The 25,464-nt window shown below is 44.0% G+C and overlaps 3 protein-coding genes across 14 annotated transcripts in view; 2 read left to right on the top strand and 1 right to left on the bottom strand.

Annotated features, from left to right (window-relative positions):
- The window catches only part of LOC6547431 (alpha-protein kinase 1), a 52,230-nt gene extending 40,891 nt beyond the window's left edge, over positions 1-11,339 (top strand). For 4 of the 8 annotated variants that reach the window (XM_026980852.1, XM_026980858.1, XM_026980857.1 and 1 more), the window contains 7 exons: positions 5,006-5,989; positions 6,150-6,288; positions 6,382-6,927; positions 7,206-7,844; positions 8,241-8,343; positions 8,416-8,599; positions 8,908-10,621. In XM_026980852.1, coding sequence (XP_026836653.1) covers positions 5,006-5,989; positions 6,150-6,288; positions 6,382-6,927; positions 7,206-7,844; positions 8,241-8,343; positions 8,416-8,599; positions 8,908-9,222 — 2,910 coding nt within the window. In that variant the 3' untranslated portion in view covers positions 9,223-10,621. Of the gene's footprint in view, positions 1-5,005; positions 5,990-6,149; positions 6,289-6,381; positions 6,928-7,205; positions 7,845-8,240; positions 8,344-8,415; positions 8,600-8,907 lie in introns of all 8 variants that reach the window. The other 4 variants (XM_026980855.1, XM_026980856.1, XM_026980854.1 and 1 more) reach the window with 3 other exon arrangements.
- A 774-nt stretch (positions 11,340-12,113) lies between these two features.
- LOC6547355 (mannosylglucosyl-3-phosphoglycerate phosphatase) lies at positions 12,114-21,822 on the top strand. Of its 4 annotated transcripts, XM_026980355.1 has the most exons (11): positions 12,114-12,293; positions 14,450-14,562; positions 17,478-17,676; positions 17,912-18,518; positions 18,581-18,667; positions 18,731-19,294; positions 19,511-20,025; positions 20,089-20,328; positions 20,390-20,485; positions 20,552-20,622; positions 20,702-21,801. In XM_026980355.1, the coding sequence occupies exons 3-11, from the start codon at positions 17,488-17,490 to the stop codon at positions 20,760-20,762; spliced, it is 2,430 nt and encodes an 809-aa protein (XP_026836156.1). In that variant the 5' UTR covers positions 12,114-12,293; positions 14,450-14,562; positions 17,478-17,487; the 3' UTR covers positions 20,763-21,801. The 4 variants fall into 4 exon arrangements, with proteins under 4 accessions (XP_026836156.1, XP_026836154.1, XP_015011571.1 ...); XM_026980353.1 differs by having other exon boundaries at positions 17,475-17,676; positions 20,552-21,822; XM_015156085.2 differs by having other exon boundaries at positions 20,552-21,801.
- An 11-nt stretch (positions 21,823-21,833) lies between these two features.
- LOC6547354 (ARF GTPase-activating protein GIT2) lies at positions 21,834-25,348 on the bottom strand. Of its 2 annotated transcripts, XM_015157063.2 has the most exons (8): positions 25,226-25,348; positions 24,143-25,042; positions 23,843-23,999; positions 23,695-23,780; positions 23,363-23,632; positions 22,798-22,988; positions 22,321-22,717; positions 21,834-22,220 (listed from the first exon to the last, which is right to left on the bottom strand). In XM_015157063.2, exons 2-8 carry the CDS (start codon positions 25,016-25,018, stop codon positions 22,017-22,019), a joined length of 2,181 nt encoding a protein of 726 aa, XP_015012549.1. In that variant the 5' UTR covers positions 25,019-25,042; positions 25,226-25,348; the 3' UTR covers positions 21,834-22,016. The 2 variants fall into 2 exon arrangements, with proteins under 2 accessions (XP_015012549.1, XP_001976187.1); XM_001976151.3 differs by lacking the exon at positions 25,226-25,348 and having other exon boundaries at positions 24,143-25,184.
- Positions 25,349-25,464: the final 116 nt, after the last annotated feature.

Consider the following 25,464-nt stretch of genomic DNA (forward strand, 5'->3'; position numbering starts at 1 on the left):
TGCTAGCTGCTGGGTTCAAAGTGAAATGCCAAAAGGGTAATCAGCGGGGTCCCAAGATCGAAATTGATTTGTGGTTCACTGAATTTGTTATGCCTCTTTTTTGGGAACATAAAATAAGGGTTAATCACGCTTTTTGCTACTTATGTAAATTATAACAATAGCGCGAGTTATATAAATAGCGAAAAGCCAAAGAATTTATTAAAATTCTTTAGCAACTATAGCATTCTCTCTTGTTTCTACTTAGTTCTATTCCCAAATCGAATTTGTGCATAATTAGCTATTAATTTACTCATACCTTACATAAAGCCGCCTTTTAAACATATAAATTCCAAACCATTTTTAAAGATTAATGTGGCCTACATAAAGTTTTCATTGGAAATGTGTTAAAATGCAAATCAATGGATGTTTCCCCTATGTAGTACCATCACTTTTCCCCCCAGTACTTCTCACCGCACCCTTACTTTTGGGATTATAACGTAGATTTTCATGCGGCACGTCAGTGGCTCATTTGCATGCAATTATTTTGCTGCTCTCTGGTGGAAAAACTTCAGCCCTCGGATGGGCGGAAATCAGGATATAGACAAATTACAAATTGTGACATGTACTTCAGTTTCAGTTACAATATTGATGCTTTCTTTCTCCGATGCCTTGTAATTTCACATTCATCTTCAATGGGCATTTAATCAAGCTGTGAATTCGACTCCCCAAACTTCAATGACAAATGCATGCAACCATAAGGAAATGTTGAAAAAAAAAAAAAAAAAACAAAAAAAATAAAAATAATCAAGTCGAAGATAAGGATGATAGGAACAGGAACGGCTAGAAAAAAATGGTAAATGAAATGAAATTACTGAACAGCAAAATCGGATGGAAAGCAAGCAGGGGGGAATCGAGGGAAAAAATGCAAATGGTGAAATTCTAAACCCTTGAATGGGCTCGCCATTGTCTTTGATAGTCCGCGGAAAACCAGGAAAAGCGGTCCACGGGGTGTGGAAAGTGGTGCTGGCATGGGAATGGGGATGGTTATGGAGATGGGGATGGGTATGGGGGATAGCATCCTGGGTTGCCCATTTGCCAACTGGGCTGTAAGTAAGCGCATTTCCCGACTTTTTTCTAGCTTCGGCTGCTCTTTCTTCCGCTCATTTGTCTCTGCATGAAAATGCCCGCGATTTTCCCCCTTCTATGAGTATGTGTACTCTTTTTTTCGGTCGTGCTTTTAATTGTATTTAGTTACATTAGTAATTATCGATTTTTCCTGAGCTAAGACCGCTGGATGGGACTGTACTCAATGTCGAACGGCGTGAAGGGGCTTAAGATGTCCAGATTGTTGATGAATTTGGGGGGTGGACGGGGGAAGCCCTTGAAGAAGGTAGCTCTTTTAGCGAAAAAGTTGTAAAAATATAAGCAAAATGAGAACAATTAATTACTCAAATAAGATGAGCGTCAAAAGAAAGAAGTGAACAAAATGCTAAAGACAATATAATAGTTCTCAAGTCGAATACTTCAGAGTATAAGTATTTTGGATAGATGACAAGCGCAGCAATATTTTAAATATTTATCAAAAGTTGTGCAAATATTTTGCATGGATATTTGCGTCTACATGTAGTTGAATTTTTAAGAAGATTATTGCTAAGATATTCAACCTCTTTGTTCTTCAAATTTAGTAAAAGCAAAGAAAGAACATTATTACCTATAAAATAGAAGCACAATTTTCAAGGTTATAGGTGATTTTTATCATTTATTGCAAAATGAGGAGTAAAAAGATGGATTTGCTTATGATCCTACTAATTAACCTGTGGAAAAAGATTTCTCCTTTGCATTTATGCCATTGATGTGGATCAAACCTTGTTCGTTTATGGTTTAGACAGATTTGGCCTCTTTGATCAAAGATTTTTTTTTTTTTTTTGCATTTCACCCATCCCCTGTGCGATGCTTGTTCACCAGCCATTTGATGCCACATTTTTTTTTTTTTTTTGCTGCTCCACGTGCTTGTTACTCTGTTTGTCAGCCGGTCTCGCTTTTCAATTATGCCTGACTGGTCGTGGTCCTGGTCCTGGTCCTCTTCCTGGTCCTCATCCTCGTCCTCGTTTCTGGTCTCTCATCTCGTTTTGTTGCCCAGAGAACTGAGCTGAGCTGAGCTGAGATGAAGCGGACCGAGCTAAACTAGCCATTGTAGCATTAAGGCTATATATCACTCATACGCAGCATTGGCGCTTTATTTTCATGCACTAATTGCGTTAGAATTTCAATAGAAATGGGAGGAATATAGCCAACCAAGCTGCCTCCCTGTTCTGAGCTCTATCTCTTTGATTTGACTTTAGCACATGAAGAGTTTTTAATTGGAATTTGCAGTGGGAGATTATCAAAACCAGGCGAGGGGCAGTGATTTTTCTTTTGCTCGTCTTCTTTTGATTTTCCGCCTCTTTTTTCCTTTTTTTTTTGTTTTTTTTTTTTTTGGGTAGCAGTTCTTGGGTACACACGTATATATACCTGCCCAATGCCAATTTTTTCTTCAACTTCCTTGCCAAGACTTTGCCACGCAGCCTTTTTTTTCAGGGCCCTTCTGTGTGTGTGTGTATGTGTATATTGCTTTACATAAGACCCGGACAGTCCGGAGAAGTCCGTAGTCCGTAGTCCGTAGTCCGCTGTCCGTAGTCCGGAGTCCCAAGTCCGGGTGTGCCCTCACGGCCATTAGAGCGCTCTGTGCTGCTCTGTCGTTGTCGTAATTAAAAACAAGGAAAATTCTGCACGGAGAGAAAAAAATTGGTGCCAAGCAGGCAGGCGGATGGATTGTGATTGGGTCGCCTTCGGTCGCCCACCTACCGTCCATCCCAACCCTTGCCGCAATTTATTTAAATTTTCTGAGCCGAACTCTTTGGCTCCTTCTTAATTTCTTCAGCCCTTTTTTTTTTTTTTGCCTTTGTACTTGTTGTTTTTAATAAAGTTCGCGCTGGACACGGAAAAAAAGAAGGTCCAAGAAAGCGCTGCGAAGAAGTTGCGTAAATTTGTTATGTACTTTTTTTCTTTTTAAATAAATAAATATGGGGAATGGCGATGGGGAGGGCAGGGGAGTCTTCATGGCGTTGATGAGCAGCGCAACCACAGCCGCCCTCCTCGCCCCTGCCGCCCCAACCCACTCATATATAGCCGAGCAATCATGCATCCTTTCCTGACGGTGCACCCCATCCTCGCTCCTCCGGGCCTGTAGTTCCGTTTCCGGCGCCTGCCATTTGCATCTACAGCAGAAAAAAAAAATTCTTTCATTTATTCGAAGGATTCTTCAACCCCTCTGCCCGTCCTGCCATTCTTGGTGATTTTTTTTTTTTCTTTTGCTGTCGAAGAAGAAAAGATTTTTTTTCGCTTTTTTAAAACACACAAACTGGACGACGACGGAGGCGAAGGCGATGGTGAAGGGGGTAGCAACCCAACGGGGGGATGGGTTGGTGGGCAGCATTTCTTTGCGGCTTGAGCGAACCGAAAGAACGGGTACACAAATTTCAACCTACTCAATTTTTGCCTTAATTTCTTTTCTGTTTCGCCAGGAGACCTCGGGCCACCGGAGCCATACCCACACCCATACCCACACCCATGCCCATGCCCATTCCCATGCCCATCCCCATTCCCATGCCCATTCCATCCCAAATCCCGCTCGCAGCTTCATCCTCCTGCTGCTGCTCCATCTTTTGCAAAAGGCGGTAATAAGAATTTTTTCTTCGCTGCCGGAGTGTGCGTGAGCCGTAGTGTTTTTTCCCGTATTTTTAATTTAAAATGCGAAGCATGGAAAAAATATATATATGTATATGTATAAAATGGGAAGTAGTAAGGGGGTGTGGGTGTGGGAGGGCATTTGCTGCGCACTGCTTAAAAGAAAAACTTCTGAAGTAAATATTTGTCTGTCCAATTGCTGCGGCGACTGCCAACTGCAGCGGATTGGGTTTTGGAAGATGTTGGTGGCGGCGATGGTGGTGGTAGATGAGATGTGGGTGGCCAGAGGGTTTTGGGCCATGTGGGCGTTGTCGCTGGAATTGGCGATGGCCGATGGGCAATGGGCAATGGGCAATGGGCGAAAGTGTTGTTGGACGGGTTGGGCAACGGACACTGCTGTGGACACTGGTGACCGACCATGCCAAGACAAGCGACGCCATAATGACTGTCACAGCGCTCCATGGACAAACACGAGGCAGCACCTCCTCCTCCTCCGCCGCCTCCAAGGCAACAACATCCCAAAATGGAAAAAAGAAAAATGCGAAATGGAAACAAATTTCCATCACCTAAGCTCTGTTATATGTATTCCCCCGGGGCGTCTCTCTGTCGGAGTGGGTGCGGCTCTTTGAAACTCTTTCAACTATCCGATATAGGCTATTTTTCAATCAAATCACCGCATTCCATATTCAGTGTGTGTAAATTACCAGGGGAAACGCATACACGCACACACTTCAAACAGCCTTGTGCGAAAATGCTAAGGTGATGCATACAATTATATCCTTGAAACGGAGCAACTAGCCTTTGCATCCGATATGAAATGAAGCCAAATTTGAATTGGTTACGAAACCACTTTTTCTTACTTGCGAACTCGGTTGTAACGTGACTATCACTGTTTCACAATTATTCATCAAGAACCAATGAATCATGTCATAACAAATAAACCATAGTGCACAGCCATCAATATTAATCTTTTAAATAGGCTACAAAGTGCAGAACTATTTAAAATATCAGAGATTGTAATGAGGTTAATATCGTATTTGTTTAGCAGTATTTCCTTGTTTAATATCGTATTTTGTTTAGCAGTATATCCTTGTTTAATATCGTATTTTGTTTAGCAGTATATCCTTGTTTAATATCGTATTTTGTTGGACAGTATTTCCTTGCTTAATATCGTATTTTATTTGACGGTATATCCTTCTTTAATTCTAGTGGCTCAAGTGGCTCAAGTCCAAATTAAACCCCCACTGAAATGTGTTCCAAATGTACCAATTACTAATTTTTTGCTCTCGTTTTCTTGCAGGGCCTCTTGCGCACCGCCGAGCAGCTAAAGATCAAGGGACTCTGCGAAACCGCCGAGAACGCGGATGACCTGAACGACGCGGCCACTGCAACGATCACGGTTTCAGAGAACATACAGCAGGCGGTCGTTGGCAATATAGTGAACGCCACCATAGTACCCGGTGCCCCGTCGCCCTCCCTGGAACAGCAGCAGCAGCAGCAACACCACCACCAGCAACAGCAGGCACAGGAGCAGCATCAGCAACAGCAGGTGCATGCCCAGCAGCAGCAGCAGCAGCAGCAACAAATCAACGCTGCCCTGCTTACGCAACACGGAGGAGTGTCCAGCGGAAGTGTTACCCTATCCGGGCAATTGCTGAGCTCCTCGGCCAGCGGCAGCAGCGGAAGTTTAGCCGGCGGACAGCAGGCTCCACAGACGCCATCCGGTTTGCAGCCAACGCCGCGCAAGTCACGACTAAAGCGCTCCAAATCGCCAGATTTGCCATCGGGCGGAGGAGCAGGAAGCTCGGTTGGAGGCTCGAGTAGCGGCTCATCGCAGCAGCAACCGCAACCGGCGCACCACCATCACCCGCAGACCATTCTCATTCAGGGCCAAAATCCAAACTCCATTGTGAGCCTTCAGCAAACCGCCGACGGCAATTATATACCAGTATCGGGTGCTGGCGACGATTCAGACGCCGAGGACCACGACCACGACCACGAGCACGAGCACAATCACGGACACGGGCACGGAGGACATTCGCACGGACACGGTCACAGCCACGATCACAGTCACGATCACGATCACGAGCACGATAATAAGCCGAATAAGATCTGCAAAACCGAGCATTCGGTGGCCTCGCCGGCGTCCAATTCATCCAGCGGCTCGAACAATGCAGCGGGCGTGAGCGGCGTGACATCCACCGGCCAAGCCATCGTCACACAAATTGTAGTAGCGCGCGACGGAAAAGATACAAAAAATATGACTAGTTTAGGCATGGGCATGGTAAGTTGGTTTAGCTAGTTTTGGTTTAGTTAGCATTCTCAGCAAACGCTCAGTTAGCCAGAGATCGATCCCAGATCGGATCTCCCCAAGCCCAACGAATATTACATTGCTAACCTGACATTCCTATCTCTCTCTCCACCCGAAACTGGATTGCATGCAGAACGGCGGCCTGTTGGGCGTGCCCATGGGATTCCTGGACTTCACACCCGAGCCACCAGCACCATCTGCCACCCCAGTCACCGTCACGGAGCACGTCGATCTGTCCTGCAACCCCAGCACGGACACACGCGATCTATCAAGTGAGTTATCGGTAGTGTTGCCAACGGATCTACCGCCCCAATCCTTTCAAGAGTGCCCAGAGCTAACGTTCCTTTCATTCGTTCACCCAATAGATCCCACCGAACCACTCGACATAGACAATCATCTGGCTCAGCAGATCCATCGGCTCGATCAGTCCCCCATGCACTCGATATCGCACCACCATACAGGCGATGAGAGCAACTCAAATCTGGTGCAGCATATCAAGAGCGAAGTGATCGAGGCCAAGCACCTGGCCGCTGCCCAGCAGCATGCACTTAACCAGGCCCAGCAGCAGCATGCCCATCACCAGGCCCACCAGCAGCACCAGCAGCATCAGCAACAGCAGCAGCAGCAGCAGCATCAACAGCAGCAGCAGCAGCATCTTCATGCCCAGCAGCTCTTGGCCCAGAGTCAGTTGCAGCAGCAGCAGCAACAGCAGCAGCAGCAACACCACCAGCAGCAGCAACAGGCAGCAGCCGCCGCAGCAGCTGGTGTGCATGGCCAGCATGGGGGACATGTGACGCACGCCGACATTGGCGGTGCCACAGTCATGGAGATTGATCCAAGCCAGATTAAACACGAGCCGGGCATGATAATAACGCCAGAGATTGTCAACATGATGTCCTCCGGGCATATGGGTGAGTTGTGCATCAGCATATTGGGGGTATCAGCCAGAAATCTATTTAAACAGAAACACGTTTATATGTGTAACTTTGCGAGTTTATTGTATAGCTTTCAATCAAGTAAAGAAATTATGAGTAAGAGAAAAGTATAAAAAGTAGCAAGAGAATCATAAAGAAATCAACCCTGTGGTTATACATAATCGAAACAAACTGGTGATACATAGATCTTCATAGAAAATCAAACAAATAAATTACAATTACCATTAACAAATCTTCTCTCTTCCCCTACGTAGACATGTATAACTCGGATACGAGTGAGGATTCGATGATGATCGCCAACGGCTCGCCGCACGATCAGAAGGAACCGCACTATACGAATTTGGATCAGCAGCACGGTCTGGGTGGCAGCGTTTGCGGCCCGGGGCCCGGCGGTGCTGGTGGCGGTGGGGGCATGAGTGGTGGGGCTGGCTCTGGCTCTGGCGAGAAAGGTCAGTTTAATGGTCCCAAAGCTTGGACACAAGATGATATGAATTCAGCTTTAGATGCATTAAAGAACCAAAACATGAGCCTGACGAAAGCATCCGCCATTTATGGCATCCCATCGACCACCCTGTGGCAACGTGCTCATCGCCTGGGCATCGAAACGCCCAAGAAGGAGGGCGGCACCAAGTCGTGGAACGAGGATGCCCTACAGAATGCCTTGGAGGCACTCCGTTCTGGCCAAATATCCGCGAACAAAGCGTCAAAGGCCTTCGGCATCCCATCCTCGACGCTCTACAAGATTGCTCGGCGCGAAGGCATCCGCCTAGCGGCGCCCTTCAATGCCGCCCCGACCACGTGGACGCCCGAGGATCTGGAGCGCGCCTTGGAGGCGATACGGGCGGGTAATACTTCGGTGCAGAAAGCCAGCGCTGAGTTTGGCATACCCACAGGTGAGTTGTCTGCAAATCCAAGTCTAATAGCACATCGACGATGCCTTCACTTTTACTATTCGTCAATTTGTTTTATATCAAATCAAGTGATTCTCCTTGTTTCGCTTGAAAGAGATAAAGAATAGTGTTTCGGTATACAATATTTATTCAGATATAACATACAACAAATTTTAAAAAAAGTATTAATTATAAGTACATCTGTTATTGTCAATCGAAAAACAAAAGTTTTTGAACATCTTGCACCTTAAATGCACTCTGAAAAATGATTTTCGAGCTCTTCCCAAGCTCTTTGGTTCTGAAAAAGTGGACATGACTTGTTCCATTCCCCTTTTTTCTGATTTGATCCGATTTTGCCATGACTAATCCCACTCTCTCACTCCATCAACGGCCTCAAAGGAACACTTTACGGACGCTGCAAACGGGAGGGCATTGAGCTGTCGCGTTCGAATCCAACACCCTGGTCCGAGGATGCCATGAACGAGGCCCTGAACTCAGTGCGGTGAGTGTGTGAGCCGAACTAGTGGCGTCAATTAAGTCGCTAATCACCATTTCCGACGTGTATCCCCCACAGCGTTGGCCAAATGTCCATCAACCAGGCGGCCATTCACTATAACCTGCCCTACAGCTCGCTCTATGGCCGCTTCAAGCGCGGCAAATACGATGTGGTGGCCAACACGAGTGGCGTGGCGCTCTTGAACACCTCGGGCAACACCACCGGCAGCATTGAGATTATCGAGCACAGTCAGGAGAATTCGGTACGTAGCCACGGCAGCTGAAAAGCTAAAAGCAAACGCAGCCAACCAACTCTGAACTCCGCCTGCAATAGCACAGAGTTAAAAACCAACGCCTAAATGTTTTGACATAACGTTTTTTAGTTACTTTACAAAATCTCGCCTATTAAATTTGTTAATTTAAATTTGTGGATAACAAGTGAACGATGCTAATCCTCAGTCATCCTAATTTGCATTCAAACTCTCATCTAAAACCCTGATCTACACCACACAAACATCACACACAATTGCCAGCTTTGACTAACCAAGATAATCAATTTATTTATGCAAAGTTGCATATGTTACAGCAACAGTTCCCGTACAGTCCGTCGCCGCATCCGCCAACGCCGCAGCATCACAGCACGCCGCAGCACCACAGCTCGGCGCAGCAGGGACCGCCGACGCCGCAGCACATGCAGCAGCACGTGGTGCACATGCAACAGCAGCAGCAGCAGCAGCAGCAGCAACAGCAATCGCCCCATCCGGGCCACCATCCGCAGCATATGCAGCAAGACGTGGTTACATCGAGCAGCCAGGTGGTGCACAGCCAACAGCAGCAGCAGCTTCAGCAGATCTATCAGCACCACGGGACGCCGGAGCGTAGTTGAGAATCACTGCATGCTGCGACAATAATGGGCAGCACCGGCGGTGGCGGAGGTGGTGGGGTTGGTGGAGTGGGTGGAGTGGGTGGAGTAGCAGCCAGTACTAGCGGCGGCACGGCGGCCAATAGCACGCCCTTTGCCAGCATCTCGGCGCTGGTCAGCGGACCGTCCAGTGCCCCACCACCGCCGGTAACTGCCAGTGGCTCGTCGGCAGTCAGTGGCGGCACCAGCAAGCGCAAGAAAGCCAACAAGCAAAAGCGTTGAGAGCAGGAGGATGATCGGCCACAAAAGGAGTTGGAAACAATTGCGGCAGTGGCCAGGCCCGAGGACATCAAGTTTAGATTTAATTGCAAGCACTGGAAACGCAAGCTGCGGCAGTTTCATTTGCTATTGTCCAAACAGTAGTCAGTCAGTCAGTTAGGAAGGATATACATATATGAATGACCCACAGACAAAAAAAAAAAAAAAAAACTAAATTCCCAAGGGTAGGATAAAGCAATCACAAAACCACTTTTCAACTAGATGGACATTAATTACACAAACGAGATGTGTATAAAATGTAAATATATAACGAAATATGCTTTATTTACATTATACGGAACATAGTTATATAGGTATTAGGTTCGCAAAAGTCCTTTGTTTTAGTTAAGTGAGGTGGAGAAAAGAGAAAGATAAAAAAACATACGTAGTTATTAAGAGAATGATGAATTTTAGATTTGCCTAGACTCGAAAGTTAATGGATTCGTTTTGGGCTCGCAGTTTTAAGAGCACTTTGTTATCAATGGATATAGGACACGCGTATTTATTTTGGACTCGTGACCATTCTGAGGACCTCAAATCAGTAGTTGATTGTGGAATTTCGATCTAGATTGCTTCCCCATCAATGTTTTGTTATAATTTTCGCTTAGTGTGAGACTGAAAGTGCGCCTAAAACTGTAGAAACCCAAGCCCAATATTTAAGTGAAGACGCATACAACACAACCCATACATGAATCAAATGCTTTATAACCATATTGTTTGAACGGATAGAACGAAGGGGGGAGAATACCTTAACGTAGAATTAAACCAAATTATCAAGGTTCTAGAACTTAAATCATTAGCTTGTAACGACAACAGAACAGATAAGTGAGAGGAACACGAGTTATTTGAATTTAACTGGAGGCGCCCTGAATCAATGAATATTGATTTGATTTCAACTGAATTAAGAATATAGCCAATAAATAAATGTAGAAATGAAGTAATTGCAAGGAAACAACACATGGAATGTATTTTTGATAGAACCGGAAACAGAAGCAGCTGAAATAAGCGAATCAAAACGCAAATGTTGTTAATGCTAAGCTCTAAATAATGTCCTTTGAAGTCGCATTCAAACAAAGATTTAAAACAAGCTTGTAAGAAAAATAAACCAATAAATACACCCGTATATATATGGATACAAGAAACCTCTAATTGAATTGTAAAATGTCTTAGTGTAACAGCGAATGAAAGTAGTTATAATATAACTTTCTTTAAAAAAAAGAAAATATTCAAGCAAGTTTTGGTTACCCTTCGAATGGTGATAGACCTAATTGTTCTATATGAAAACCCGACAACAAATTTACCACGAGGAAATATATGCAAAATTTTGAATTAGAAATTTAAAAACGAAAAAATGTATAATAGCTTCCACTAGCGTATCTACATATTTAGGAATCGAGAAATGGATACTGTAAACACCCATCTGAAGTAACTTCAAAACTTTTTTGGTTTCATCTCAACTATGCGTGTGCGGAGAACACTTGGATATCTTTGTATATACATTTGAATAGTTTTTTTAGTTGTTAGTTGACCTAGGGGAACAGGTATCTGAATATTATAAAAATCAAATGTTGCAAATTAATTTATTTTAGCGTTATAGACCCGTAGAACTGAATGCAATATGCTTACCTTAAACTCAACATAATTTAATTCTATTCCTATTATCTTTAGTTGGATTCATTTTAATGTCTTATAGCAAAACTGTATATCATTGTAAATTAATTAAAGCATACGAAGTAGCATCTACAAGAGTTAGAACAACAATAAAAGAGAAATATCATTATAACTTTGTTAAAATTGTCGCAAGAGCAATTAAAAAATGAACCCAGCAAACTTGAAGAATCGAAAATGAAGGCGAATCACAGAAACGTAAAAAAATAATAAAAATAATACATTTAAAATTTTAAGCTAACTAAATGTGTAAGAGTAACCTTTAACCACACAATATTATAGCACATTTCGGATTATCAAGTATGCATATACAGCAAGTATCTATTATAAACGGTAAATGTAAACCCAAAAAGAAACACTGAAACAATCTATGTAACAGCCGAAATAGCGAAAACAACCCATGTAATAAACAAACAACATTTAATGTAATATTGGTATAACGTAATTTTTAAAGTGAGGTACTATAAATAAAAATTATTGAATAATTACATAATATTGCGCATTTTTCATTTCCACTGAATTGTAAGAGGGATGCGTCGTTTTTCTCCTAGCTTAACATTAACCTATGATTTTATCAACTTATTATGTTTTATAACGGATTAACTATTTTTATATTTATCTGACTGAATTTTGTTGTTGGTAACAGTAGCGGTTATTAAAAATGGTTATGACGCAGCGTTCCACTATTTTGTTGTAAAGCTGGCATTCATGGAAACTTGAATTATGCTTTTTTGGCGCCCCGTTTCAAAATATAACCGACTGTAAGCTCTGCCTCTGTTAACCTGATCTTGGCTTAGGGCGCACTGTCTTGGCCAACAATGTTAATGGAAGCTTTTCTGTTAGGCGCCTCTCCCTCTCCGTCTTCGCTCAGCTGGCGCATGCTCTCCCACATGTTGAACTTACTGTTGACCGCGCTCACCTAGAAGCGGAAGATGCCAGTCAAAGTTCTGCTTCCCATGTGAACGGTGGTGTTTTGTATTCCGCGTTCCGATCGTCTGCACCGATTCCTTCCGCTACGCAGAAGATTTTTTACCAGCAAAGAAAAAACTTCGCATACTCCAGCTCCTCTTTTCGCTGGCTTCAGCAAGTTGAGTTTGGAAAACTAATTTGTAAGTCTCGGTTATAAACAAAAATGAATTGCAATCGTGTCGAATGGGAAATCCAGCTTATCAGTGCTGATTGAGCATCAGCTAATTGATTAATCAGTATTAATCCGTTTATATTCGATTTAAATCGGCTCAATTGAAAGTGATGACTTTGTTAAGTGAAAGTGATATGATGTGCGTTCTAATTCAGTGTGAAATTTGCAAATTACTTCCCCAGTCGGGAGTGGTACACTTGTGCATTTCGAGTATGGCGGAAATGTCAATTCAGAATTCGCATGATTGCGGATAATTTTCGAAAAAAAAAGAAATGAAACAGGACTGTGCGTTTTGAATAAATAATGTTAGGCGGAAAATGTGGGGCTAAATCGGGGCAACGAAAGCACGGCCCAAAAGTTAACTGCATAAACAGTTTATTTTTGTATGCCAGAGGACAGCTGCAAGTTCAAGTGTACAAAACTCGTAACCCCCGCATGAAATTACATTACGCATGATACACACCAACACACAGATATATATATAATATTGTATATATGTATACATATACATACATATGTATGAGTATAACATGGGCAGTATGACGTGGTGTGCGAAAGCCCGTCGCTCAACACGTTCTAAAATATTAACTTAAAAGACAACAGCAAAAAATACGCAACAATAATAACAGCTAGCAAACAACGTGCTTATTAAGAGAACCCAGTGAGGGGTTATAAATATTGGGAGAGCGCGTTCGAGGCAGCAGCCCCCACAAAAAGCTTGCTCTCAAGAGAGAAATGCTCTCTCCGCCTCTCCCGCTCCCACTCTCTCTGGGAAACACAGCTGATTGTCAGAATGTTGGCCTCAAATACCCCTAGATAACAGCCCACCTCCCATTGCCACTCAACCCTCCCACCCACCACTACAACCACCTCAAACAACCCACTTTTGTTCTTACAACAAGTGCCGCTGCTGGCGAAAAATGTGTTTGCTGATGTTTGCCGTGTTTTGGGCCATTTGAACTTGGCACCAAGAAAGTGGGTCTTGGCTATTCGCACGGAGTGTGACCACATTTTGGGGGTCTTCTCTAGTTTACTTGACCTTGAAGTCCACGAAATTTATTTCGTTTTAAAAATAAACACCTGAAATGACAGAATACAAAACTTTCTCTTGTTTTCAACAAGTGGGAAATTCTATGCTTGGCATGACTTTGTTTTAACTATTTACTTTATATGCCAGCTACTACTCAAATTGTTAAGATAATGTAATGAAATTGTAAAGTTTTGGATATAATTTACAAATTAAAAAAATATTTTTTTTATTGTTATTTTCAAATATTATATTAACTCAGTTGTCCGCATTTGTGATGAACTGCTCTTCAATTAAAGACGTGCCATTAAAAGGCAAAAGCCTTAAGTTACATGTTTGAAGGCGTTTTGATTGATTACCTAGCAATTAGAAAGTTGAAACAATCGCTTTGAAAAGTTTTTAACACACATGACAAGTAATTAAAGACCTTAAGCTAAATAAAAACACAACCCACAACAGGTGCGATCGAATCTTTGACTTTGAAATTTCGATTGGTGGCTCGAAGTGAGAAGCCCGAAAATAAAGTGTGTGTGTAGTAAAATTAAAAGCCAGTCAAGTCAAGTGTTGGTGCGTTGGCTGACATAATAATAATATATATAATAATAATATAATAAATAATACTATGTGGCTAATGGGGGTCTTGTTTGCTTTTTTCAAGAGGAGCCCAATCAGGGGGTGGGTGGTAAAAATAGGCCAACAGTGTTACAGGTTACAGTGTTTTCGCCTAGTAGAGGGGAAAGATGATGCAAACAGGTCCAAAAGACTTGGGTACAGCTCACCAAAACTAAAGTGAACATAGAGCAAAGGATATATATTTCACATGAGTTAATTATTGCAGATATTTATCCGCCATTTGTCTTATGAAATTTATATATAGAAACAAACTAATTTACTAGAATATGGAATGCAAGAGAAAATGCATTTAATAAGCTTTATAAAATGCATTGGCATACGCGCAATGCCATTCACATATCGGGGGCTCCCTGTAAAGTATACCACAATTTATCAAAGTTAGTATAAACTTAAAGTTCGCGTTGGGCAAGTTGGCCTGTGTATCCGTATTCCTGAATTACTCAGCAAGTTTCTTTACTTTGCAGTTTGCTGGCATCCCACACAACGAAGGCCCCGAAAATCAGTTGCTGGGCAACCACCCAACCTAAAAGACCAAAAAATCGAAAAGGGAGGAGGACCCACTGAAACTTACACGCAAGTGAGTAAATAACGGGCTGTAACCGACGGTCGTTAGGTGAAATTATCAATTATGCAATTAAAAGGGGTGGAAATTATTGAAGCGGAGTATCTCAGCTGAGAGTTAGTAAAACTTTCGCCCGCTGCATGTATTGATCTAAATGAAATGCCAAGGCTAGCGAGGTATTAAAATAGTTGAAGCCAAGCTGGTTTAAGAACCTATGGACATAGCGCAGTTAAAATAGTTCCAAGTAACTTTTTTCTCATGTTTGAAAAGCATATGTGCTCACTGCTGAAGTAATGTTTGGAAATGCCCTTAATAATTTATTCCTGAGTTGCTGTTTGAGTTTCCGTTTTGCTCATTACACATTTCATTTCCGTTTCCCGCGGCCCCAAATGAAAATGTTACAGGGCAATCGGACGTATACGTAATATGCTAATCAACTTTTGTTTTGCCAACAAGCTGGCGATAAACCAAGTACAAGCCCCAACCTTTTGGCCCAACTGTTGCAAAAGTAACTTTTCGCTGGTGAGTGCGGCAGGATAACAGGGCTCCTCCTTCGTCTGTACGAGTATGTATGTTGAAAATCAGGCGCAATTCTGCTCACTTGACAGCCGAGTCTCAACCTTCTTTGTGGCCCTGCGCCTTCGCATTCGCCTTCGTCCAATTGACCCTTAACCCTTGCCTTGGGGTGTCTCTCTCTCTCACCTGCCGGAACGTATGTACATATGTACCTTGCTCAGGAGTCAAGGACATCATACACACACACACACACTCATGCAAATTGCATGCCTGATTTCCCCAATTGATTGCATGCAATTGTGTTTTTTTCTGTTTCCTTCGACTTCCACTTGTTTGCTCATCCAGAGCCAAATCCTTGCTAAGCGAAAACACACCGAATGCCAATGTTAAGTGAAAATGTTCAAACATTATTCAGCAGTGTTTCCATTTCCAGCAGTTGGATTCACAAGGGCGGCCCTTGAAAATGTGATTCACATTTTCGGATCCCACTTCAACTGTTGCACATCCGTAAATCACGGCTATCATGTCTGCATTCATTTATGATATGAGGAGTGAAATAATTTATTTATTCAATACTTTTTCAGCTCAAACAATGATTAATTAGCCTCCTGCATAACAGAATTCAACAAGTATAGTTTTCAGGTTTAAACCGCTACATCAGAAGTTTCAAGCATTCCTAAACTTAAATAATTCATTTTGGGCAGTAAACTCTATGAAAATAAACCATATTTTTGTGTCCCCATAAGTCCCCATATTTATGTTGTTTGTTTGGCGAGCGCCAATTGTGAAATGAGATTTTGCGGTTGCCACTTTGTGTTTCATTGGATGTTTCTGCATGAACGCTGGATGGGCATATCAGTGCAGTTGGAAATGTGGTTCCCCGAGGTAATCTAAATTATGAAATTATGTCTGGTTCGGTGGATTCGATTAAAGTGAAGTACTGCCAGCGAAACATTGACACTGATACTACACGCAACTCAATTCGCTGGGCATTAATTAGGGCAAAACACAACTGTGTTTATATATTATTATATATTATATTATTTATATTATTATTATATTATTTAAAAACCAAGTGATTGACCTGTGGCTACCAAAAAGCTGCTTTTGAAGTCGTTTGAAACTGGCAATTCACTAGTCACTCTTGAAACTGGAAGCCATCCGCCTGCCAGTTTGCCAGTTTGGCATTTTGTGAGCATTTCCTGCCCGGTTGCAGGTCATTTCCCATGTCCTGCCAGAATCCACAGCTTATCTTTTGCCGTCAGCTTAGTGCACGACCTGAAGAAGATGCCCAATCACATTTGACCTTGTTTCGCACGGCCAACGCTGCGTATGAGTGTTGTTTGCTTGTTGCTTTCCCCCATAATCAATGTCAATGTGCTCTCTACAAACTCAGCGTATCCGTGAGATACTTTCCGTTTTAAGCTCTCTGCAATGCAATGCTCGCCGATTTAATGGCAAATTTGGCAGACAGCATAAGAGCAAAAATAATGAGGATACCCATTCGTAGGTCACGAGCAACCTTCCACTTTGTTGCAAAATTGATTTCCTTCTGCGCTTTATTTACAATCACCTCTCTTGTCTTATCATTGTTTGTATATTTTTATATATGTTGCATCGGAGAGAATTATATTCATTTTGCTTAAGCAACCGCACTTGTGTTTTGCATTTCAAGTGCTGCGGGTCTCGTCTTGCGTTTTGATTTATATATTATATTTAGCGCGAAATTACGAAATTGCCTACCTTATTGTTTTATAAATCGAATAAAAATGCACCTAAGTCGCTTTCGTGGTTTGCGTTTTGGCGTTTTGTGAGTTATACAAAGGCTATATTTTTCATGATCTGACACCTCAGTTTATTGTTTGACTTTTTCTCTCTCGAGTGAACAAATTGGCAGCTGAAAAAAATTGCAATTCAATTTACATATACGTGATATGTACGCTTTTATTTATTTTGTAATATTAATAATGCTCGACATGTCCAGCTCGCAACGGAATATTAATAATGAATATTACATGTAATTTACTCATAGGTCGATTGAAGTCTTTATTAATTAATTTAATTACACGTATGTTAATCATTTTATATATTCCGAAACATGCTTTTTATAACTTTTAAAGAATGAAAAAAGGAAATGTTTAGTTGATTTTCTTATTGTTTCTCTGAAAATCTCTATTAAATCATTCTGTTTACATGTTGTGATTGCCAAATCAAAATGTATTATATTATATTGTTGAAAAGTTTATTATTAGTTGGATAATTGCATTGAATAAGTAGGCGCGCTAAAGTATTACGACTGGCTCACATTTATAACTATCTGGGCAGTCAGATCCTGAAAACGATTAAGCATTAAGTCGACTCCATCACCAATCACTTGTGTGCCATTTCCATTTCGATCTTTCCCAACCAAGCAGCGTCTGTAGGATGAGCAATGCGGGAATCGACGGTGGAGGAGGAGGAGTATCAGGATCCGGATCAGGATCGACAACAGTGCCGCCCACAACGCCGCCACCAACTGGCCATGGATCCACTCGCCGCCTGAGCCACCTGACGGGCAGTGGCCGTTCGGGAGGAGCCGCCGCCATGGGCAATGTGGTGGGCTGGCTGAAACAGGTCCTGTCCACACCCAAATATCCAAAACTGTGACCCGAATCGATGTTGAACCACCCAGCACGATACACAGTGTATTACACCCAGTAACACAATGATATACAACCACTGCACCCTATAGCTTTTGTGTTGTATCCACCCGCCTGATTCTTCTTTTGCCTTTGATATCCTTCGATGTCGTTGAGGATTCCCTTAGAGCACTTGCTGATTTATGCATCGCTTTCCAATCTTTTTGCAGGCTTCCATTGAGGTGCGTGACGCCGGCACACGAACATTGTCGATGCTGCAGAGCAGCAATCCCAACTTTCGATCCTTGGACCTGTCTCTGGGCACGCCCACACCAACCACACCCACCTCCAGCGAAATTCCAGCTGCTCCAGCCAGTGCCACCGCCTCGCTAAGTGGCTCCACGCTGCAATTTGGTCCGGAGGAACCAGAGGAAGGATCCGCTGCCGGAGGAAGCCAATCGCTGACGCCACTGGATGCCAGGGAGCTCCTGACGAGACCCACACGCGCCTACGCCTCCGTCAGCCAGCCGCAAAGTCCAAGACATCGAGGATCCGGTTGCGGCTCCGTCTCCGGATCTCGAATAATCACACACGGCCTGACCGGCCGCTCCACATCGATATCCTCGCAGCTGGAGAAGACCAAGAAGCTACTGAAAATGACCGAGGGCGAGGACAAGCCGCTGACCATTCTGCACTACAACGATGTCTACAATATTGAGTCCATGGCGGAAACGGAGCCGGTTGGTGGAGCAGCCAGATTTGCCACGGCCATCAAGAGTTTCGCGCACCTCAATCCGCTTGTCCTTTTCAGCGGTGATGCCTTCTCGCCGAGCATGTGTAAGTCTCACATAGATATGTATATTTATATTGAGATTAAAGGGTATACTTTGTCATTGCAGTGAGCACCTTCACCCAGGGTGAGCAGATGATTCCTGTGCTCAATACGGTGGGAACACACTGTGCCGTCTTTGGCAACCACGATTTTGGTAGGAAGTCGGCGAAGCGAGAAGCATTTCTGAATGCATTTTCTAACCTATAATCCTCTTCAGATCACGGCCTGGATGTGCTGGTCAAATTGATCAAGCAGACGGAATTCCCCTGGCTGATGTCCAATGTGGTGGACAACGAAACCGGCCGTCCACTGGGCGGCGGAAAGATCTCGCACTTCATACTACACAATCAGATATCCATTGGCTTGATCGGCCTGGTGGAGCGCGAGTGGTTGGAGACCCTGCCCACCATCGATCCCAATGAGGTGACCTACATCGATTACGTGGAGGCGGGTAACAAGTTGGCCCGCGAGCTGAGAAACGAGGGATGCGACCTCATCATTGCCCTTACCCACATGCGCACTCCCAACGATATTAATCTGGCCGAGAAGTGCAGCGGCATCGACATCATTCTTGGTGGTCACGATCACGTCCGCGAGGTGACCGAAATCAAGGGCAAAATGATCGTCAAATCGGGCACGGACTTCCAGCAGTTCTCCGTCATCACCATCGAGCGGGATGCCGCCAATCGCGAACAATTCACAACGGACGTCAAGTGCTTCGATGTGACGGCCAAAATTCCGGAGGACCCGGAACTGAAACAGGAGCTCTCCAAATATGCCAGTACGTGGAAAGTAGTGAGAAGAGTAGTGATTCACATTGTTTATAGAATTTATAAAGAATTTGCTTTTGACATATTGTTAAGTGAAATCAAATTTCGAAAGATCTCTGTGGCATGCAATTCGTCACAAAGATTATTTCCAGCTTCAGAAAGTTTCAGCTGGAGAAGATGGAGTTTGATTGCTGAATCAAGCTAATCAAGTGCTTTGTTCCTTACAGAGTTCATCGAGAGCAAGCTTTCGGATGTAATGGGTGTCTTCAGCGTGGAACTAGATGGCCGTTTTTCCCGCGTTCGGACCCAGGAAACCAATCTGGGCAACTGGGTGTGCGACGTGGTGCTGGCCGCCGTCGGCGCCGATGTGGTCATCTTGAATGGCGGCACCTTCCGTTCGGATCGAGTGCATCCGGTGGGCGCCTTTACCATGGGCGACCTGGTGAACGTTATACCCATGCGTGACCCACTCATCCTGCTCGAAGTCAAGGGCAAAATACTCTGGCAGGCACTGGAGAATGGAGTGTCCGCCTATCCCAAGCTGGAGGGCAGATTCCCTCAGGTGTCGGGCATCAGTTTCGCCTTCGATCCGCAGGCGGAGCCCGGCAAACGTATTGATCCGCAACTTATCCAGGTGGGCGACGAGTACCTCAACCTGGAGCAGTCCTACAAGTTGTGCGTCAAGAGCTACATCTTCATGGGCTGCGATGGCTACACCATGTTCAAGGATGCGACTGTGCTGGTGAGTCGGGTATTTTCATTTGCCTGTAGTTCTAGTTTTCAAGCAACTGCTTCCCCATTTCAGATGGATGATGATGCTTGTCCGGAGTTGGGTATCACCCTGCAGAACCATTTCAAGGCCATCAATTCCAGGAAGTGTGGACAGAACACCAAGCACCGCCAGTCGCTGGTCACCCTTTCCCGGAGGCACAGTCTGGTGCAGTGCCTGGATAGCATGGATCTGGATGGGCCATCACCCATTCGCAAATTGTCCGTGGGTCACCACAACAAGTCGATGGATTTGACGCACGGCAATTCTCAAAAGGTATTTGGGGTGTTGAGATAAATATAAATAGATTAACATCAAATCATTTACTCCTTGAAAGATGCTACGACGTGCGTCCTTGGATGACCTGGAGCAGTCCACCTGCGATTTGGCGCCACAATTGGAGCACCGCATCGTTATGATACAAAACGAGGAGGTAAAATATATATTCCGTATATTTAATAGCTTAATTAACATCGAGCATTTCTTATTTATCGAGCAGCATCATCGACAGCTACTGTTCAAAAAGGAGACGCACATCATGAATTCCACAATCACCGAAGCCGAGGACGAGTAAAGAATTACCAAGAGTCATTTGATTAACAATTTGCATTTAATTTATTGTATTTTTTATTTCTTTTCCGTTTTCTAGTTACAAAAAAATAAGACAACTTGATTTAGGGGCAGTTTCCGATGTGGAGAGGAATATTTGAGTAGGGGTTAGGCAAAAGCATAGCGAAGATATACCCTTTAGCTAGTTAGATAGTTGGCAGATCTGTGGGATCGTGTCCTATATTATTACCGTTTATTGTTAATGCTCCTCTGTTTTCTTTTCGGCTAAGTTTTGTTGTAAACATTCGTAAGACTTCCCCCAGAAATGTATGAACAAGATATTGATATTGTATATGATGCATGTGTAGTGAGTACGTGTACCTAAGCTCAACGCTAGTTTAATTTACTTTTAATTAGATAAACTGATTTACACAACCAACTGATTATTGTACTGCAACTTACAGAGCAGCCCTTATGTTTTGTGATCTAGATAACGAAAAGAGTTTGAGCCGAGCTTTGACAAAACCTCCAGATATTCCAAGTAGTTGTTTTAAAAACCCCGAGTCCACAAAAACAATCAAATACTGTAGGTTGTACGCAAGCAAATAGAAACACTGGACCGCGACGAGGTGGAGGACTACGATTAGCAAACTGAAGAGGCCAGCAGATGTAAAGTGAATGTTAAGCAATATTTTAGAAAATGCACCTAGATTTTGAATGTCAAAATGGGATGTGTATATTTTTATGGACGCTTTTGGTGCGCTTGAACATGGCAGAGCATATTGATTTTTAGTGAACGCGAGCGCAACTCACGCGCAAACACTCATGGATAAATGCTTTAATCTTAAATAGTTCCTTGAACTTGCACACCACCAACACGAGTGTATTTTTGTCCATAGGCGAGGTCCGAACAAATGCAGAACCAGTGGTGCAGTGGCAGCTACCCACTCAATTACACAAAGTTAAACAATAAGTAGAGGCAGCCACTTATATGTACTCCATGCTTAACTGATTGTCCATGCTTAGAACGTACAGTTAACTAAAGTGAACAATATACAGGCTCAAAGTGCACCTGATTATTAAAATTATAAAGGACCCATATATATATACATACACGCAGATATCGTAAATCTGTCCACCTCCTTTGTCTCCCTTTAACTTTGAGGGCCGATCCTTCAACACTTTTAAACTATTTTGCAATGGGTCATTAGCCCGTAGAAGAACGCATTTTGTGTATATTGAACGAAGTACATTGATTTATGTAAACATTTATTAAATACATAAACTATATGTATAGGGGATTCTTTAAATTATTTGGCGGAAGCACTTTTGTTAGTCAGCAGGGCACTAAAGTGGTTGGTTAATACTTCAAAGAGAGTGAGTCAAACATCTATGTCGATTGTATATGGGGCGCCTCAATAAAACTGCAACACCAACGTCTTTATGGCACTGGCAATGTGGAAGGCGCAGTCGCGCACCTCCAACGTGTTCTTCTGTATGGCCTGCTTGTCATCCGCCTCGATGGCTTTCTGCAGATTCTCGCACTCGTGCTGGATGAGAATGTTCTGGCGGGTCAGCAATTTGAGGGTCTCGCGAGTCGGGTCACTGGCATTCGGCGGCTAAAAGATGTTAATAATTATAACAGGTGCTATAGACCACTGTGGCATAAATTGCTTCGAAAGCTGATCAAGAAACCCTAGTCATGTCTGTTCATCTTACCAAATTGGCATAGAGGGCAATTAAATCAGTCACGGCACTGCGAATGAGCTCTCCATGCGGAGCAATCGATTGCTTTTGATCCTCGGGCACTGGCTGCATTGCTCTTATCAGCTCCTTTAGGCAGCGCGTCACCAAGTCCGAGCGCACTTTGACCTCCTCACCAAAAGGCTTGCCATCCCCAGCCATTTGGTACATGCTGGTCGTATTGCGTATATCCGTATGGCCCTTGGCCACATTGGGAACCAAACGACGCTCGTACATGCTGGCTGGACGCTTGATGGTCGACTGGTTGGATGAATCATTGGAGGAGCCGCTTTCCACATGGCCAGTCCCCCCTTCAGGCAGCGACAGAGGTTCGTGCTCTGTATCCGGACTGCTCAGGCTCAGATCAATGCGACTAGGCAAACGGATAAATCAAAACAAATCATAAAATTCAAGCTGGCTAAATAAATGAAATGATAAATCTCAAAATCTCACAGTGGCTCATCGTACACGCTGTTGTTGGATGCGCTCGTGAACTTGGACTTGAGCTGCGAGTTCTCGCTGGACAGCATCTGCACCACGTTCTTTAGCTGATTGATCTCCGATTTGTAATCGCTGAGCTGTTTGCGCAGCGTTTCCATTTCGTTGTGCGAATTCGCGTTGCGCGGTGGCGTATGCACAATAGCCTAAGTAAAATAAAGCATAAAAACAAGGAAAATAAATCAATATAAAACAAAAACTAAAGTACAACTAAAACAATTACAAAATCTTTAAAATCAAACAAATGGCAAGGCAGACAAATCACGATACCAACTACTGCTTATTTAAACTACATTTTCACAAGTATCAGCTAGTTTTATTGAGGCTTATGTTCTACATTTGGACTGCTACCTTTGGAAATGGATTAGGTTGCCTAAAATCAGGGAGCTATAGTGCCCTGGCCTACGGATGAACACAATGGGTACAGCACGGGTTGTACGGGTCTACATGTCAGTCTTCGCTTACGCTTCTAGCCGAAGCTATTGTTCAGCTTGAGTATCTTTTGCCGCATTAGGTTTACCTGCTGGGCCATTGGTGGCACTGGGGCATAGTCATCATCGCTGGCCACCGGATCATAAATGGGCTCGTCGTCCGACAGATTCGGATCGAACGAGCCGAGCAGCATTGAGTTGTTGGCATACGGCAGCGATTGCAGCGACTGGTGCCCGGGCAGCGGGGCATCCATTGGACGCAGGTTGGCCATATTTTGCCGCCTCATTGCATCCACGAGTACGTCGGTCAACAGACCAGTGAACTCGGCGCGATTAAAGCGTGCCAATTTCTGACGACCCTGTGGACGAGACCATGTCAATGAATGTTGGTTTGAATCATTAATGTATCGCGAGGTCAAACCTGATTGCGCGTGGCGCTCAAAAATGGATTAGCCGGCAAAAATGGCACAGTTGCATGATCAGCATTCAGGGTGCTTGTCGACCAGACTGTATGTAACGAAAAATAAGATTAGTTTTCGTTTGTAGATATGTTTGGTACTCATACTCACTGGCTTCGCACTCGCGTCTGTCCACCTCATCGTATAGGTCCATGACCAGCTCCTCAAACATCTTATTTGGCACGAGTTGCAGCTTTCCACGGGCAATCTTTAGCTGCTCGCTTATGTCGGCGCCATTGGCATCCGGAATAATCATGTGCCGGCCACTCTAAGTATGGATATATTAATTAAATAGAACTTAATTAATAAATGAATGAAGTAGAACGTTAAACAGAGTTGCTCATGGAAATATGATTCCATTAAATAAAAATAAGTTTGTGACTAAAGGGGCATAGAAATTAAAGATCTAACCGCATGATCGGGCTTCTTGCCACCCAGGAAGGTGATGATCCTGTCGGTGACATCGTACATGGCATCAAGCAGTCTTTCGGCAATTGTGTTATGATTGTTGGCCCTGGCCAGTTCCAGAGGAGTCATCCCATTGCCATCCAAGGCATTCACATCGGCTCCATAGATGAGCAGCATCTCGATTTGCGACGCCTGGCCAAACTTGGCAGCCATGTGAAGTGGCGTTGATAGCTTGTCCTCGTGGTAGTAATTGGGATCTGCACCCTGGACCAAGAAGCGCAGTGAGGTCTCTAGATTGCTGGTCCTCACGCTGGCATGGAGTTGCCTACTCAGTTCCTGCTCCAGACTGCCCACAGAGCCGTTGCCATCATCATCATCTTGGAGACTGGGTTTTAGCACGAACGTAAGATTCACATGCTTGGCCTTGATGAAATCGGACTTGGTGGGATGGAGTGCATCCTTGGCCGTGGGTTTCCGCCAGCGTGGCACATGCTTGCCTCCAGTGGAATTGGTGCTGCCATCCAGCAGATGGTGCTCCCACACGCTATTGGCTCCATGGGCGTTCAGTGAGTTGACAAAGTTCAATACCGATGGCTCCCAGTTTCCTTGTCGTAGAGACTTCACAATGGAGATGTGCCTGCCCAGACTGCGGTGCACGGAACAGCAGTCGGCGCAGAGGAGTATGCCCCGGTTGATGCTCGCCCACGATGGATCACCAGCTCCGCAATCGCCACAAACTTCGGTTTGCAGGCGGGATTTCCCCCTCGACATCTTGGTTCTGGCCGAAATCGTGGGCGTGGCTGGATCGGAGTGATCCAAATCCGGCGGCGCTATAAATAACTTCCTGTGCGCTTCGATAATACTGCTGGCGAAACACATTCAGCATTCCAAGACGCTCACAAGCTGCAGGGGAGATACGAAAAATAGAACACCGAAGTTGAAAAAAAACTCGCACAATCTCAAGTGGCTTCGTTGTGAGTCAGTTGCAAACTGTTTGCATTCTGATTGGAAATCGGGAAAGCTGGCGTTCAAAGGTCAAATATCAGCCATTGGGGCTCACCCCTGGCCATCAATTAGGAAAATTACTTTTAATTAAACGCGGGGAGCAGCAGAAGAAAACATTTGCGGATGCCTTTTTAGAAATTGTTTTAGTTTTTTTGCGAGCCAGTGTGGCCAGATAGTAGCACTGGCAAAGCGCCAGGTTTGAAGTGACATGACTGACGAATGCAGCAGCTGCGTTTGCTCGCTTCCAATCGTTGGTAAATACTTCAATTGAAACCCTATTAAAGGAGAGTGAAAATATATGTAATCGAATTATTGGAATG

This window comes from Drosophila erecta, unplaced genomic scaffold (assembly GCF_003286155.1).
Source record: "Drosophila erecta strain 14021-0224.00,06,07 unplaced genomic scaffold, DereRS2 tig00000092-arrow-pilon, whole genome shotgun sequence".
NCBI lineage: Eukaryota > Metazoa > Arthropoda > Insecta > Diptera > Drosophilidae > Drosophila > Drosophila erecta.

Coding starts and splice junctions, on each gene's coding strand:
- LOC6547355 (XM_026980355.1), top strand. CDS start 17,488: ATGAGCAATGCGGGAATCGACGGTGGAGGAGGAGGAGTATCAGGATCC. Junction 18,668..18,730: donor CTTTGGCAACCACGATTTTG/GTAGGAAGTCGG, acceptor AATCCTCTTCAG/ATCACGGCCTGGATGTGCTG. Junction 20,623..20,701: donor ATCACCGAAGCCGAGGACGA/GTAAAGAATTAC, acceptor TCCGTTTTCTAG/TTACAAAAAAATAAGACAAC.
- LOC6547354 (XM_015157063.2), bottom strand. CDS start 25,018: ATGTGTTTCGCCAGCAGTATTATCGAAGCGCACAGGAAGTTATTTATA. Junction 23,781..23,842: donor CAGACGCGAGTGCGAAGCCA/GTGAGTATGAGT, acceptor CGTTACATACAG/TCTGGTCGACAAGCACCCTG. Junction 23,633..23,694: donor TGAGCGCCACGCGCAATCAG/GTTTGACCTCGC, acceptor TCTCGTCCACAG/GGTCGTCAGAAATTGGCACG.